General features: G+C 41.4%; 1 protein-coding gene across 3 annotated transcripts; it reads right to left on the bottom strand.

Annotated features, from left to right (window-relative positions):
* Positions 1-1,615: 1,615 nt before the first annotated feature.
* On the bottom strand, positions 1,616-17,622 carry BKGD (beta-keto-L-gulonate decarboxylase). Of its 3 annotated transcripts, none has more exons than XM_020815326.3 (10): positions 17,447-17,622; positions 14,298-14,395; positions 14,102-14,192; positions 12,682-12,780; positions 10,269-10,342; positions 8,382-8,483; positions 6,451-6,627; positions 6,040-6,189; positions 4,696-4,812; positions 1,616-3,381 (listed from the first exon to the last, which is right to left on the bottom strand). In XM_020815326.3, the coding sequence occupies exons 3-10, from the start codon at positions 14,157-14,159 to the stop codon at positions 3,208-3,210; spliced, it is 951 nt and encodes a 316-aa protein (XP_020670985.3). In that variant the 5' UTR covers positions 14,160-14,192; positions 14,298-14,395; positions 17,447-17,622; the 3' UTR covers positions 1,616-3,207. The 3 variants fall into 3 exon arrangements, with proteins under 3 accessions (XP_020670985.3, XP_078246249.1, XP_020670987.3); XM_078390123.1 differs by having other exon boundaries at positions 17,364-17,458; XM_020815328.3 differs by lacking the exon at positions 14,298-14,395 and having other exon boundaries at positions 17,447-17,560.
* Positions 17,623-17,643: the final 21 nt, after the last annotated feature.

Here is a 17,643-nt window from a genome sequence, read left to right on the forward strand (position 1 = left end):
TAACCGAGTAATAGCTTAGCTTTCTGTTGGGGCTGAAATCTTTTCCATCATAAAATTGCTGTCATTGCAAGAAGCCAATTTCATGAGGGTTATTGGTTTAATCCTATGCTTAGTATCACATGTCTTTAATAAGGTTTAATTTTATATAAAAAAGTAGATCAGCAACCAAATTTAATTGATATTAAAATTGGCAAGAACCGATTTAAACACAGGTCTATATTGTCTATATGTACAGTATTGCTTAAAGCTCAACATTGTTTAGGGCCATGTTATATCAAGGACAGTCTAAATCTTTATTGAATCTAACCAGTATCAAGATATGGTATTCAAGGTCCTATTTTCTGGTCCACAAATGAGACCGATTAGGTTAAAGGGTGTAAAGAACAGGACTTCACAGTTTAGAAATTCTCTTTCCAGAGAGATTGTGTGGTTGGACAAAACATTCATACATGCACATTTATTCCAGATAAGAGCAGAGATATTGTATGGCTCATCAAATAAATTCCAAAATTCATTTTGGGGTGAAATCTTTATTAGGCCAACCAAGAAGGCATCAAAATGTGTTCAAGCAGTCACGATCACAGGTCTCTTTAACATACAAAGTTTTGCAAAAGTAAGGGAAAAAAGGGGGGTGGGGAAGGCCTGAACTTAAGTCCTTGTAGTTTTGTGGTGATTTGAGATGTAATGATGAAGGAAGGCTTTGTAGACAGTGAATTGTGGATTGTGAAGGGATGCATAGTGTTAAGATTTCATGTGGGCTAACTCAGATTTGCTGGAACCTGGAAAAAAAATTAGGTCTTTAATTTTAGAATATGCAACCACCCACAACAATCTCAAGAGATGTTTCTCTTGAGTTCATCATCTTTTATTAGTGTTAAAAAGAGAGAGCAATCAGCCAGTTTTTACAGTTGGCAAGGCTAGAGATAACTCTTAAGTAGTGGATTGGATAAAAGAAATTACTGTAATAAAAAGCCAAACTGGGTAAATTAACTATTGTGTTGAAGGGAGTGCAAATCTCACACTGAACATTTATTGCGAGCAAAAACGTTCCAGATATCCACCAACTCAGGTTAAATTTTATATGGAAGTAGAGCCTACAACATGTTGTGGTGTGGAATACTTCCTGTTCAGGGTTCTAATCATTCCCACACAATTTGTATGCCCTGCTCCCATCAGCTTTCTGCGGCCAATGAGCATGCTCAATTCTTCCTCTTGTTGCTTTTGTGTCTCTCCCTTGAGTATTCAAGGTGTGGAAAATGTTCAAGAAATGTAAACCTCAAACCCGCTGGCATTTTCTTGCTTGTGTGTGGATGATGCCTTTTTGGCTATGTCAGGACCTGCACTCAAAAGAACAGTGATCACTGTTAGGACCTGGGAAATGTTACCTCTCCAGATGTTTTGGACGATCACTATTATAATGGCTTGTCATTGGCCACAGTGGCTGAGACGTCTGGGAGCTGAAATTCAAAATACTGTATCCGGAGCGCCAAATATTTCATTGGTACATACCATGATGTCTCTTCCACTGAATATGTTCATGATTTCATGTTTCCATACTTGAGTGGGAAGCATACTGATTTCCCCCCCTGCAAGAATGACTACAAAGCACACCAAACACAACTTAGCAAATTTTATTTGTATTATCAAAAATTAAGTCAAAAGGTTGACTCTTCAACAAATGTCACAAGTGTAAAGTAATACTTTGTAATTTTTCTCCCTCTCAGTTGGCTAAAAGGGCTTCCCATCATTAACCCCAAACTTTCCGTGTTAATTATTATAAGATGTTGTAGCCAATTTCCTTTTTCCTCCTATGACCTTTTCCAGATTTTTCATTTGCAGTTGAAGTGTGATGCTATATCAAAGCAAAGTGGGCTGCTTATAAACTGTCTCATAATGCTGAAAATACTGTCTGGGCGATTTACCACTTAATTATGCCTTGTATAGCCAATATGATTTCTGAGTTTCGTTGATCTCCGTTTTCCTATTTATTGCTATCTCTTGATTTCTGCCCCCCTTCCAATTAAGAAAGTGTTTTAAAAACATAGTGCCTTTCATGATTCGTTATGTGCCATCAAGTTGGAAGAGGCTTATAGCAATCGTAATAGGGTTTTCAGGATGAGTGAGATATTTAAGGAGTGGTTTTACCACTTCCATTCCCCCAATGAGTTTCCATGGCCAGGTGGGTATTCGAACGCTATTCTCCAGAGTCCTAGTCCATCACTCTATCCACTACACCACACAGGGTATCCTATTGATCTTGGAAGAAATACTGGCATGAATAACTCTATATATTCTGAATTATCTTGGACATGGAGCCACAGACATTCTAAACTTTTTAATAAATACCTCTCAAAAGGAAAATGTATATTGAATATATGGCACATGGACAGCATACACCCAAAATAACATTCCACCTGAATCCCATTTTGACACATTAGAAAGCAGGTGGTCATTAGCTTTTGTTTCAGCCTCTAACCGTTTTAAGGCAAACATGGCTTTGACTCAGAAAAGCCACGTTGGATCAAATTTACCATATTTCCTTATGATGCTCGCAGAATAACCAACCTGGAGGCACATAAACAGAATTTTAGTGTACTAATCCCAAATGGAGTCTCACTTTAGAAATCCAAGGCTTTTCATTGACTAGTGTGGTGGAAAGTGAACAACAGATTATAACTTGAAAAAGAAACAAATGACCGAACAGAATTAAAACAGGCATTAGATGAAAACTCCCAAATTTAAGTTTTAAACTCAGAGTGAGAGTGAGATGTTTTCGTGGGGTGGAAGGTGTTGCATCACAGTGGCATCCGTCAGAGAGATGCCCGAACACCAGGTATGTATATTCAGAATTAAGCTACACTGATTTCAATAGGACTTAGTTTCAGGTAAGTGTTTATAGCATTTCAGCCTACCGCTAGTTGCCAATGAATGAAAGGAAAAAGGGGAGAGATCCCCCAAATCTCAAATATTTAAGTAACAGTTTGACTCCTAGTGGTCTTTGGCATAAGATTTAGATGTGGCTTCATTTGAAGTTATCAATAAATGGTGCCCTTTTAAAAGTAAATAAGCAAAATAAGTGCTATTTTTCTGCGATGATTAGACATATTTATAACATGCCTTGGGATAAAAGCAAATGGCCCTTATTCAGTTGGCTTCTTATTCCTCAGTCACAACTGGCTTCCTGCTCAGACTTGATCCCATGCCAAATTAATCACGGCCAACCATGTGCGTCTCCTTCGGTCGATCGATTCGGAAGAGATACTCAGCAGGCACGAAATACCCCAGGTACTCGACAGTTTCGGGAGTTGTGTCTGTGTGATAATGTCCTCCTTCGCCATGGTGGCTGAAACAATGGGTATGCTCCACACGCAGATCAAAGCCCTTGAGAATAAATGAAGAAATAATACACCCAGGTCCAAATTCTGAAGTATGAAAAATCAATATGCAGAAATGCCATGTGGTGTTCCTTTTGCTGAGATGTAATGTTTTAAGTCTGCAAGCAGAGAGTCAAATGTGAAAGTGGCTGCAAATGAAGTAGCAAACATGTGAACTTGAGCATGCCAGCAAGAGGAACGGAAGGCTGATAATGTAAACTCATATTGTACATGACAGTAGTAGTGCACAGAAGTACTGTATTTCCAGATCTTAAGCACTGTTTTTGACATGTTTTATTTTTGCAGTTAGAGGCTCTTCACACATGCCATCGTTGTTGTTACCTGCTGTCAAGCCGCCTCTGACTGATGGCAACCCTATGAAGGAGCAATCTCCAATATATCCTGTCCTGAACAGCCCTGCTTGTAAACTCAAGCCTGTAGTTTACTTTAGAGCAGGGGTGTCCAACCTTTCACCTTCCCTGGGCCACATTAGAAGATGAAAATTTGGTTTGGGCCGCACATACATTTGGTTTGGGCCACATGGGGGGGCAGCCCTAGCCATCCTCTGCAGCTCTGCTCCAAGTGTGCTTACCGGCAGCTGCGATCTCAGACAGCAGAGGCTGCCAGCTTTGACTCCGGCGGCTTTATGGGGCCAGGAGGGGGTCCACCTATTGACGGGGACGGAGCAATGCAGTCACGCAGCCCCCCTGTCCCCTCCCCTCCCACTCCTTCCTTCCCTCTCTCCCCCTCTACTGTTGTGACATGGCCCGGCTACATTCCGGCTGCAAGCGCCAGCAATGTAACTTGAAACTTTGGAATTTCTTTAAAAATAAAAAAATTGCACTGGGCCGCATTACGAGGTGACCTGGGCCGGATGCGGCCCTTGGGCCGCGGGTTGGACAAGCCTGCTTAGAGAGTCAATCCATCTCGTATTTCATCTCCCTCTTTTCCTGATGCCTTTGAACTTTACATGATGTCGTTTTTCTAATAATGGGCATCATAAATGGATTCTCGGCATATGACAATTTGTTATGATGCCTCTTACTAGAAAACATGACATTATACTGTACAGTGTTTTAGGTCTCCAGAGGATGAGATGTATAAATGAGGTACATACACCTGACCTCAAAGCTAGTTATGCAATCAAAATGCTAACAAGGGTATTTAAAATCAAAAGGTGCCTCTTCTCTGTGTGTGCATACATACACACGGACAAACACACATGCATGCACCTAGGGGCTAATGAGCCAAACTAATATTTAAGGGTTTCACATGACAAATATCAACAGGATCCATGCCCCATGCTAATAAATGCACTTACCGGATCTTGAGAAACTAGCACAGGCTGGCAAACCAGCGGAGCCTTCATTTCAAAAAACTTCAGCCAGTGGTTCACATCCTCCTCTGTATTCAAGGGACAGGCTGAAAATTCAGAAGGCTGTAATAGGAATGTTACTGCATTTGAGTAAAGATGATGTAGAAGCAATAGAAAGAATGTTAAGTTAGCATCACCGCAGTCACCCTCGATTCTTAGCAAAGAGTCTGTCGCACCAGGCTTGCAAATGACACAGCTCCCATTATTTCCACAGTTCATTGTCTTTTACACACACACACACGCACGCACACACCCAACATGGAAAAAGACTGTTTCCATCCCCCCAAAACTAGCTAATTAGAATGCTATAGGTCTTTAGTGACATCATACAGAGGAGATGGGAAGAAAAATTTGGTTGAATATCAGGAAAAACTTTCTACCTGTTAGAGCAGTACAGCAATGGAATCAATTATCTTGCGTTCTCCAACATTGGAGGCATTCAAGAGAAATATAGACAACCACTTCGTAGATATGCTTTGATTTGAATTCCTGCAATGAGCAGGGAGTTGGACTTGGCCTTTTAGGGCCCTTCCACCTTCATTATTCCATGATTCTAAGTAGGGGGACAGAAGTCACCAGATCCTGCACCCAGAATTTACTGAGACCCAAATCACCCAGCGACTAAATGCCAGTCTTGCAGGGCAAGCCCTCCCAGGAGGCAAAACTGTCTCAGGCTGAATATTCGGAGTATAAAAAAGAAGAGTGAACAAAATTAAGTCCTTTAATCCTTTACAATTGTGTTGGTTTATTGTCAGGTCTAGGGAGGGATATTTGTGGGATTCCCTGTCTGATGTGGTTTCATGGCTAGAATGCTGGATGGGACTTGGGAGACTGGGGTTTAAGTCCTCACTCAGCCATGATGCTCACTGGGTGGCCTTTTGACAAGAAACCCTCATCAGCCTGACCTACTTCACAGGGTTGTTGTGAAGATGAAGTATGGAGGAAGAAAAGCCATGTACACTTTTTTGAGTGGGGACTTAGAATGTGCTTCTCGTATGTTCCAGTCCAGCCACTACAACACACTGGCCATCTTTACCTTGGTTTGTTATGTGTCACCAAGTTGCTTCTGACTTAATGGCACCTGCATGAACCTCCAAGAGGTTCTATCACTAACAATTCTGCTCAGGTCCTGCAAACTCATGGGCTGTGGTTTCCTTTAACGAGTCAATCCATCTACTATTTGGGCAACCACTTTTCCTGCTGCCTTCACCTAGATCCCCACCCCCACCCCCAACATTTCAGTGAATGGGGCATCCGAAAGAAAACAATTTTTATCAAAGACTAACTTACCATAACATGTATTTTTGCTTTTCCCTTCTGGATAACAAATGTACCACCCATCCCAACCGGTTTGTCACCATAATATTTTTCTAAGGTTTTCCTGATGCAGGATATGAAGTTCTGCTCGCCAGTTCTCCTATTCGCTCTCACTTCAATCACCTTTTAAAAAAAAACAGAAACTCTTTTGTATCATTTTAAAGACCTGATATTAGGACCCTTATTCTTTAACTGGTTGGGCATCTTTGGAAAGTATCATCCAAAAATGTAGCATTCCATAGCTCCGAAACCAAGCAGAATGATAGTAGAAAGAAGCTTCCTTCGTTTCCTTCGCCCGCGCTGCTCCCCTCTACAAGACTAGCCATTTTTAAGAAGGCTAGTAAGTTTGGGAGCTTATTTATTCAAGCCAATGAAACTACCCACCTTTCCAGGAAGGCCTTCACTGGCATACAGGTTGGCCAAAAGTCCAAATTCGCAGTCCTTATCTTTGGACTTGTATTTCTCCAGCAAGCACCCTCCATCCTCCGGATTAATCTTGGCAACGTAACTCTCGTTGACAGCAGCTTTTCCCTCATTTTTAGCTAGAGCAACAGGAATAAGCTAGAAGGGTAGGGATGGGTGTGGTGGAGTGGAAAATGCACATGAATTGATCAGTTCTATTTATCCATCTTCACAGTCGGTGAACAAATTAAAAGGGGATAAGGGAGAGCAGCAGCACACTTCAGATTATGGCCTCATCCCAAAGGCAGAGAAAGCAAGCCAGAAGAATTCAGGGATACCCAAATACTATTGAGACACAGTAGCATTTATCAGATCATATTCTATTCAGATGTCCAGCACATTATTCCCTTCGGAAACTCTTTTTTAGATCATTGGTTGATTCCCTTCTCGGACTTTTTTCCCCTGACCTTCTCCCTATTTTTTTAAGTGACCGCTGTTCCCTCAACGGGGCGGTGGCTAATTATCTAGCTGTAATTATGAAACTCACTGTTGCCGCATAACGTAGAACTTTACCCCATTCCCTGGGTATTATGTATTACTTTTCATCATTTTGTATTCCCTCATTTAACGTTGACTATGTCTATTCACCCTGTGATTCTTTTCCCTTTGTGCTTTATTTACCTGTTCACACTGTTTTATGCCAATAAAGGTTTACCACATACCTAATAATAAAATAGTAGCATTTATCTAAGATTAGAGGCTCTTTGGCCTTTCAGAGGTTGTTGGACCTCAATTCTCAACAACGTGCAATATTGCCTACGCTAGCTATGATTGATTAAAGTGACAGACTGGTGCAGTTATATTCATCATGATCACATTTGCCACAGAAATTTCTGGGCACGTGCCTTATCTTTCTGTGGTGCAGAAACATGACAAAGCATCCTGTTTATAGCCTTGAACAAGCAGAGCTTTTAATTCCCTTCTTGAAGCTCAGGGAGGGAAGTGAACATAGGACAGTACTGTAGTTTTGGTGGCAGTGTGCCTTGCCTTGGGCCATAGCACAGGAAAGAACGGCCTGCAAGGTATTATTGCCCTGTTTTCCTGAACATAAGACCTAACCTGAAAATAAGCCCTACTATGATTTTTCAGGATGCTCTACCCCACAAATAAGCCCCAGTTAAGTGAATCCCCACCCTCCACCCTTGTGCAGCAACCAGAAGATAATGACATGACTGTATTTGAATAAATGTAGATGGTTCGACATGAAAAAAATAAAACATCCCCTGAAAATAAGCCCTAATGCGTTTTTGGGAGCAAACATTAATGTAAGACTCTGTCTTATTGGGGGTGGGGGGGGACACAGTATTGCTGTTATTTCTCCTGTGAATGAACCATTGCACTTTCTGCCTTCTGCACCTCTTTTTCTAGAACTCTCGTAGGATCTTTTCATGGGATCACAGAGACCTACTTTCCTTACAGGAAGATTTGGAACACAAGTGTACACATGCTTACCTGAAAACAAACATTTGCTCATTGAGACAAACTTTTGTCTGCATCCAGTGAGATTCTGTTCCTGCAAATTTATTATGCTTTACACAGCTTCATTGGCTCTTTGATGTTTTCTTACTTGTCCTGCACATTTTTATTTCGTTGACTATAGATGCTTCTTTATTGCTAGTCTGTAGAAAGGCAGGCTACTACTCTGAGTAAAAGAGCGTCTTCCTGGCCAGAATCCTTGTTGGATTTTATTGTGCACATACGTGCAATTCTGCCGGTGTTCTTTTACAGGCTCTCCTTGAGGGGTGTGGACCTGGCCGAGCATGTGTCAGGCAACTCCAAAAATAGCGCACAGTACTTGCGCCCCTGCCTTTTTGCGCTCAGTGACCCCAGCAGAAGCGCTCAAATTTATTTACCTCAGCGTTGCCTCCAACAATTCTGGATGAAACCGCTCCAGCGCCAAGGAAAAATGCACCAGGCAGCTGTATTTCTTTTGCTACTGTGTTCAGGTCATAAACCTAAAGAAAGACACATTCATTGATTTATCATTCCCATCTTTTGTCCTTGGCGCATCTTCATTCCATGCCTAGGACGTCCCCGGGAGAAAGCAATCCAGCCACTTTACAGAAACCAAGTAGATCTAGGTCTGGCCAATACTGAGATGGGAGACCCATCCACCCCATGGAGGCCTAACATACCTTTTTTCAAATGATACTATCACATACTTGGGTACAGTGGGGGATGGGATTGCAGTGGCAGGCTTTATCTTGGCACACACACACGTTCAGCTGATCGCAGGAACCCTACAATCCTAATGCCTTGTTAGGGATTGTCCTTCACAGGGACTGAGGCCCAAAATCAACCCATGCACAAGTTATGCAGCAAACCCACCAGGAAAAGCTACTTTCTTGAATGTCATTCCCGTAATCCCCTCTGCCAGGATGGCCATGCTGGGGTGGGGGGTGGGGAGAATTCTAGAAGTTGTGATCCAAGAGAGTCAACTTCCCAGTCTCTGGCATACATGTATACATATCCAAGAGGGTGCTTGCGCAAGCTGAGTCCCCTGCTCCTTTCCCCCCCCCACCTCAGTCCCCAGGCAGTCCTGAAGGCTACTTCTGGGGGTGGGGGTGGTTGGAAGACATTCAGGGAAAGCCTCTGAGGTGGAGCTGCAAGACATGGTGGGCAAACTCCATGTTTATCATTTATAACCCCTCTTCTCAGTGTAGCTTCCTACCCTATATCCTAAGCCTCCCCCTGAGGGCTGAAGTACTCTCAGGGAAGGCTTTTTAGCAACACAGAGGGAACAGGGTGGGCTACCTCCTTACGTGTGAGCACCACGTCAGGTAGAACTAGAATTTGAAAAAGTTAGTTTCTTTCCATTCCCGGAACTCCCCAGCGCATGGTGGCTGCAGCAGTCTGGGAGTTATAGTACTAACTAACTTTTCCAAGCGCTGGATGCATCTATTTGGTCTGTTCAGAGGACCTTCAGGTGAAGGGCTACAGCTCAACAGCCCAATGAATGCTTTGCAGGCAGACATTTCCAGGGTCAAGCCTCAGCATCGCTTGGTAAGGCTAGGAAAGAGTCCTGCCTGAATCTCTGCAGAGATGCTGCTGGTCAAAGTTGATGGCATTGGCCTAGACCACAGATTGCCAACCTTGGGTCCTCAGGTGTTCTTGGGCTGCAATTCCCATAAGCCTTCACCACTTGGTGTGCAGGCCAGGATTTCTGGGAGTTGTAGTCCCAAGAACATGTGGGGACCCAAGGTTGGGAAATTATGACCTAGATCAGCCGCCCCCAACCTTTTTAGCCCCGCAGACTGGCTGGGGAAGGGTGGGCACCCCCCTGCGCTCATGCACATGTGCGAAGGAGCACTCTCTTGCGTGGGCGCATGTGCAAAGGGTGGTGCAGTGCTTGTGCGGGTGTGCATAATATGCACAAGGGTCATACCTACGACTGAGATCCTTAGAGCAGCCCCATTATTCAAGGGGACAGAAACTGAAATGTCAAGAAGGGCCTATTTGCAAAAATAAGACACCAACAAGCAAAGAAACGACAAGAAAAAGAAGGAAACCAGAGATCAGGTCTGAAGTAGCCGCAGACCCTGCTTGTGTGTGAACCCAAATGCACATGCAATCCTCCTTTTAAAATAACAGCAGCAAACAACTTGAAGAAAACAGACAAAAGCTGGCGAATGAAAGAATGCATAGCATTTTGAAGGCTGCAGAAGAACACCTTCGAAAAGTTTAAAGAATGCAGGAGAACCGCAGCACAGATGCGTTAACCAAAGATTTCAAGCGTTCACCTTATCTTTTTGTACGAGGGGCACAAGGTACGGAACACCCCCCACATCTGCAATTCTAGGCTTGCCACAAATACCTGTAAGAAAAACAAAACATTGGAAGGAACAGTTTTTAAGAGAATAGACCCATTTTACAGCATTGGCTGTAAACAGGAAGTTGTCTTTTGGTCTTTTTTTCTTTAAATAGTTCAAGTACTGTAACGTTTAAACTTGATAATCTCTAGGACATCACTGTTTGCTGTGGAATCTCTTTGTATTTGCCATGGACTTACAGTGGTGCCTCGCTTAGCGATTGCCTCATTTAACGATGTATTCGCTTAGCGATGAGGTTTTTGGAGTGATTTTGCGATGCGTTTAGCGATGTTCCCTATGGGGAAAATTCGCATAGCGATGTTCGGGACCTTGCCTCGTTTAGCGATGACAGTTTTAGGTCCCCTGTTTCGCTTAGCGATGTTCCGTTTTCGCTATTTTTAAAGTGTCTTAAAAGGTTCAAAAACGGTTTTAAATGTTTGGGATTGTTAGTGCACCTTCTAAAACATGTGCAAACTTAATTTGGCTTTGTTCTGACTCTTCGTTAATTTTTGGTGAATTTTTCCCCGCATTGAAATGCATTGAACCCGATTTTGACAGCTGTCAAACCTGCAGTTCAATGCTTTCCAATGGGAGGGGGAAAAATTCACCAAAAATTACGAAGACTCAGAACAAAGCCAACTTAAGTTTGCACACGTTTTCGAAGGTGCTCTAATGAATCCAAGCATTTAAGACAGTTTCTGAGTCTTCGTTAATTTTTGGCTTGCTTCCTGTGGCTGATTTGTTAAAAAAAAACCTGCCATGGTGCTTCTGGACTTGTAGTCTCGCTGCCCATTAGGCTCTATCTCAAAGAGCTACAACTCCCAGAAAGCACTGTGAGAGTTTTTTTTTTTATCAAACCAACAACAGGAAGCAAAGAGAAGCTGATGATGCAGTAATTGACTCAAAAGCCCTTCTTTGCAGGAGCCAAAACTTACAGATGTGCAGCTTTGTGTTTGGGGCTGCAAATCCCAATTCTTTGAAAATTCTGGGAATGGCAGTTCAAAAATAGAGAAAGTGCACCCCTCAAAACACAGTTTCATACTGCACAGTTGCATAGTACATGAAAACTTGCACAGTAGCGTGAAAGAGTCTTTTCAAAGATTTCCCCACAATGATTCATCTTCTGAGTAGCTAAGTGGTCTTTCAAGAATAGTTTAAAATCTATCAATTCTTTCACATCCATATGAAATACAAGAAGTGCTTATCAACAATATACACCAGATATGTGGGGAATTAGATGTCATTTCCGTGGGTTGATCAACAGGTGGGACATAGAAACCTTGACCCTTCAGAAGACCCATAGAGAATGTTATCCTCCCTTATACTCTGCTCACTGTTGACTCTAGCTGTGGCCTCCCATTATCTTTACTTCTGGGTCAACAACCTGTAATAGGAGAATGACTCCTATTCCTGTTCGAAGGACATTGTTTCTGAATCCACAGAGGACAAAAGGGAAGAAAACAAACTGAATTACATTCCCAACTGTGTCTGCACTGATTAAAAATAAATATCACATATGCATGTATTAGCTGATTTAGTGCAATGCCGTATGTTGTTCCTCATTCTGGAGAAAACAAGGAAGAAGTCAAGACACTTAAGGTTGAATCTTCGGATCTGCCAGGTTTCCACACGGGTCTTCATTTACTGTAGTGTCCACAAACACTACAGCTTTCAACATCCATGATTGTTCGCTATGTTGGGAGAGTTGCAGTCCAACACATCTGAAGGTCCTAGACAGAAGAGTACTGACACATACAATTCACTGCCATAAGATACGGTGATGAGTACCAGCTTAGAACAACGAAAAGGGGAACCAAGTCCAAGGTTTTGAAATGCCTTTGCTGCATCATTAAAAAGTTATAAGTAAAAATCCAAGTCCTCCAAAGCAAAGATGGTCTATAAACTTGGGGTTCAAGCACATGTCCAAATGTTGGCAAGAGAGAATGCCCTAAGCATGATATAGATATTGCAACAGCCTCACTTGACAGTTCCAACATGGAAAAGATTGACTTGACTTCCTTGCGGGTTTGCTAGTCATTTTGCATTTCCAGAGGTGTTGGGCATGCAATTAGGGAATAGCTGATAAAGGAATAATCACCTACAAGATAGATGTTAATAAGCTTGGGGAAAAAACTTCATGATTTGAATAATCAGGGAGCCTAAGACGGTTGATGCAGAAGCTCAGTAAGGACTGAACACGCTCAGTGGCCCCTGAATGCTAGCCAACTCTCGGAGAGGAGGAAAACTAGGAAACCGCATGTCCTGGGAAACGGTACGGCTGGGTAGCATACTGTATGGGAGCAACCCACCTATATAACATTTGGCTGCACATCTTCCTTATTACCTTTAGCAGGAAACTTGAAAGGTTCTTGAGTCAGATCAGGGCAGTCCACCACAGAAACTTGGACATCTGCAAAGTTTTCCTTCAATCCATTTTCCAGAACTAGAAAAGGAAAGTGAATTAATTGATTAAAAATAATTACAACACAATAGGCAACCATGTGAGGAGAGTATCCAAAACAGCTTATGTGAAAAGACAGGGTTTGACTGAATTTCTGAAAGTGAATACAAAATGTGAATGCATTTAAAAAGTGAATGCAATGTGTTAGATCAGTGGTCCCCAACATTGGGCCTCCAGATGTTCTTGGATTTCAACTCCCAGAAATCCTGACCAGCAGAGATGGCAGTGAAGACTTCTGTGAGTTGTAGTTCAAGAACATCTGGAGGCCCAAGGTTGGGGACCACTGTCTTAGATGATCTCGAAGCTTGCAATATCATGAAAACAGAATTAAGCTGTTTGGTCAAGAGTAATTATGTTGCTACAGTGTTTCTTTCCTTTTTTAAGAGTAAAGAGGGTGAATGTATTTGCTGGAGGAAGCCCAGTATTAAATCCTTATATCTGTTAGTGTTCTTCTTGACTGAGCAATCACATATGCAAACAAAGCCTAGGATGTGGAGATCTGTGAAGTGACCATCAGACCTTTTCAACATTTAAGGAATTTCTTCTTCAAATGAAAGTTTCTTGTTGTTACGTGCCTTCAGGTTGTCCCCGACCTACAGTGCACCGATCAATGAATGACCTCCATAACATTCTCTCGTTAACAGCCCTGCTCAGCTATTGTAAACTCAAGACCGCGGCTTCTTTTAGAGTCAATCCATCTCATATTCAGTATTCTTCCTGCCTTCAAATTTTCTTAGCATTAATGCCAGTCAGCCTGTAAGATATCCTTTGACCCTTCCCATCTAGACCTAAGCCTTTTAGCTTACTCATTCTAGCTCTTCTAACTGGTAAAGCTCTAGGAAATCTCTAAAATGGACAACAAAGAAAGATTCCAGATGGCACTGTTTCATGTTCTCTGCTGTCAAGTTGGAAATGATTTATAACAACCCTAACAGGGCTTTCAAGGTACTGTACATTGGACATTTAAGAGTGGTTTTATCAGTTGAACTCCTGCAGTGAGTTTCTGTGCTCAAGTGGGAATTCGAACCCTGTTCTCCAGAGTCCTAGTCTTATCTATAACACCACACTGGGAATCTGTTTTTTCATAGGATATGTTAATAAAAGCAAGCCACTGTACAGTCTGTTTTTTTAAAAAGTAATTCACCATTTGCTTAGCAAACGCGAACATTCACTTGATTTTGAATCAATAAAGGAATAAGGGAAGCACAATGCCAAATTTTGTTCTACTGATTCCATCCTTCTGTCTCCACCCAATTTTCCCTTCACAACATTTATTGTAACATTGAGAATCATAGTTACTTACCTCCAACAAGTTCTTCCAAAGTAGGAACGTGAAAAGCAAACTTCTCAACTTTGGCCATGTTTTATTTCAACGAGTAAAGCAGAGAGCTGAGCTACAAAGAGATCAGAGTACAATCCAAGACAGGTTACAAGTTTGTTAATGAACACACTGGCTTAGTGATTAAACTCAGGGTGTATATATTTGCAGAACTACTTACTGCTGACTTGTTCTTAAGTCAGCTTCTAAGGAAACAGAGCACCATATGCAGGAATAGAGGGTGGGGTAATTGTGCTCCTCTGCTGCAGCAGTAACTGTCTAAACACAAGAAAGGTTCAAAAACATTTTAAATAAATTAATAATAAATACAACAAACAGCTTCTTTGGAATGTAAAGCCTAACAGTGTGCACTTGGCATTAAGGTTTCATAGACTTTAGCTCTGTTCTCCAGGGACACAGAGTAAGGTTTCTTACTATACTGTGAGTCCTACTCAAGTCTTACAAGCTAAAGCCCATGGCTACCTTTATGGAGTCATACCATCTCATATCACTCTTCCTCTTTTCCTGTTGCCTTCAAGTTTTCCTATCCCTATTGTCTTCTTCAGTGACTCTTGTGTTCTTAAGATATACCCAAAACACAACTGTCTCAGTGTAGTTATTTTAACTTCCAAGGAAAGTTCAGGCTTGATTTTATCTACACTTTATTTGTCTTCTCCATGGCCTGTGGTATCTGTAAAACCATCCTCAAACACTACATAAATTTCTTTAGTCCAACTTTCACATCTGCATGTGTCAAACAAGAATACTGTTGTATCAATTATCTTAACCTTAAACTCCAGCAACACAATCTTTAGCTTGAGGACCATTTTTCTAGTTCCTTCATGGCTACATGTCTAAGTCTCAAATACCAGTGGTTTAGATATCTGTTGCAAAATCAGAGGTTGGGAGTTCAATTCCTCACTGTCTCCTCGAGGAGAACAGTCAGCTTGTATAGTCATGAGCAAGCTGCGCAGTCTCTCCCAGAAGAAAACCCTAGAAAGGATTGCCATAAGTCAGAATTGACTAGACATAATGCCATTATTATTATTCATAGCTGCCTTTGTAAGTCTCAAAATACTTTGAGATAGTTTCCATTTTGGTTAAAGAATAAACCAAAGTATAGACCATATTCAATAATTTTGATTTCTTCAATGCCCACTGTAACATTATGCTGTTCTTCTACAATCATTATTTTTTACTTCTTAAAGTTCAAATGAAATACTCCTTTTGCAGGTTTTTGACCGTTCCACCAACCACTCCAGAACACTGCAATTTTCTGCCAGCAGTGTAGGATTGCATGCCTACTTTAAATTATTTATGTTTCTTCTTCCCAAAAAACTTGAGATAACAGAATAAAGGAAGTATTGCAGTCTGTGAACACCCATTTTGCAGGAACAATAGCTGGAACCTGTGAAATGAGTAGACACTTGGCTATTTTTATTGCCGCAGACTTATATGACTATCTCTCTGGAAGCCAGATAAATCATTTTCTACTTCCTTATTCAGGTCCACCACTGTGTTAAACACCACGAGGGCTTCCTCCTTATTTAAACTCATTTGCATGCTCCCTGTTAAACCAATGAATATAGATAGTGTATTAATGTAAAGTCAACGTTTTACTGAAAATCTCAAAGCCAAATCATGGAAAAGCAAAATTATGCCATCCTAAGCACGGACTCTGTATTTTCTTTGCTATAAGCAGTTTTGCTTTGCTATAAAGAAATAAAATCATTAGCACCATTGTTACTTTCCGTTTCCGGCCAAACACATTCCTATTCCTGGCCCAACAGAAAAGACAAAGCTCATCACAATCTAAGATAATAGCTAAATGGTTAAGAAATGTATCACTCTAAATTATACCCTGAGCTATGCTTACTTGAAATAATCATTTCTTTATACTTTTGTGAGTGGTCTTTGTTTATTTTTGTCTATAAAAGCCTAGGTGTAACTTATCATTTTGGAATCCATATTTACAGACTTGTCGGTAACTATGGGTATGTTTTCTGTACTAGTGCAATAAACAGCCTTTCTTATACTGCCTTAAACAAAGGTTATTTGTTTAAGGCAAAAGATCTCAACAATTCCATCCCTCTATCGATCTAACTGTGCCCATTTCTCTTTGTTGCTTAGGCTTCTTATGTATAAAGAAAAAAAAACTATCATGGCCTAGATGAGGCCAAGACATTTTGCTTAAAATGTAAAGCCAACCAAATTATTTTGGCACAAGAGACAGAAAATCCTGTAATGATACACATACGAAATAGCCACTTGTTGCCATTTCTGAAACCCAAATGTTCACTCTACCTGACCAGCCAGCTCCTCCATGGCCTTTGGGAACCAAACTCCTTAAAAGGACAGTCTTCTAAAGTGTTTGTTACAAAGCCATGTAAACAACACAATTCTGTTTATATTTGCGCAGAAGTAAGGAACACTGAATTTGGACAAACCTAAGTATAGAATTGCAGCCTAAGCCATCAGCTGTGTAATGCTCCACTATAAATAGGTGTCCAAGATCAACAATTATACCTGCTTTCCCTCCAAATTCTGGAATTTTGCCCCCATTCCGTGTTTTAACTGGACTGTTCATTTTGTTTTTACTTTAATTTTTGGTTTGTTGCTTTCATGCATTACTGTTATTATGGTCAATTTTTTTGGTGTAAACTGTCCAGAATGGTCTCTGGACAGATGGGTGGTATAGAAATCAAATCAGTCAATAAAATTAGATTTCCGATTTTTCTTGCTTTTTAGCATACAAAATAACACCACTGTAATTCCCACAATACTGCTGAATCCCAAATTTCTACTATTGCCTTCCATTTGCCAGGAGGAACATCACAAGCATGGACACTCATGTATCGATTTTAACACATTCCCGAGATTAAGGCTACTTGTAATTTGCAGTACAGCTAACAAGACAACTCAAACCAGTGGGTGATCTTGGGCCAGTCAGAATCTCTGAGCCCGATCTTCCTCACAGGATTGTTGTTGCAAATATAAAACAGGGAGAAAAATCATGTACACTACAGGAAAAGTGAAGCATAAATAATTATATTAACAATAACAAAGTAGAACCACTTGACTTTCATTGCTCATCGACTACAACCAAAATATACTGATTCAAGAGGGAATTTCACAGTTTTTAGCTGGGCTTACGTCCAAGAAAGCATAGGATTGGAGCACTGCTATTTAGAAAGTTTGTGCACAATTACACCACCCAACTGCAATGCACAATTCCTCAAGAATAAACCTCTTTGAGTCCAACGGCACTGGCTTCTGAGGGCTCAGGTCATCTCCCTGCAATGCAACGGGCATCATCCCCAAACTACTTACAAAAACGTCCTCAGCAGCACCCTAGCCAGAGGCTCTTTTTCTGCACGCGCACACGCCCCATCTCTTTTCCGGAGCTACGTCACTCCTCACCCTCCAACCAGCTTGTTGCTAGACCTCGTCGGCCAATCACAGCTATCCCTTCTTCTTGCCCTTCTGAAGATGGCGTCGCACGGAAACAAACGGGGGCGGTCAACCCT

Source organism: Pogona vitticeps, chromosome 3, assembly GCF_051106095.1.
Source record: "Pogona vitticeps strain Pit_001003342236 chromosome 3, PviZW2.1, whole genome shotgun sequence".
In the NCBI taxonomy this organism is placed as follows: Eukaryota; Metazoa; Chordata; class Lepidosauria; order Squamata; family Agamidae; genus Pogona; species Pogona vitticeps.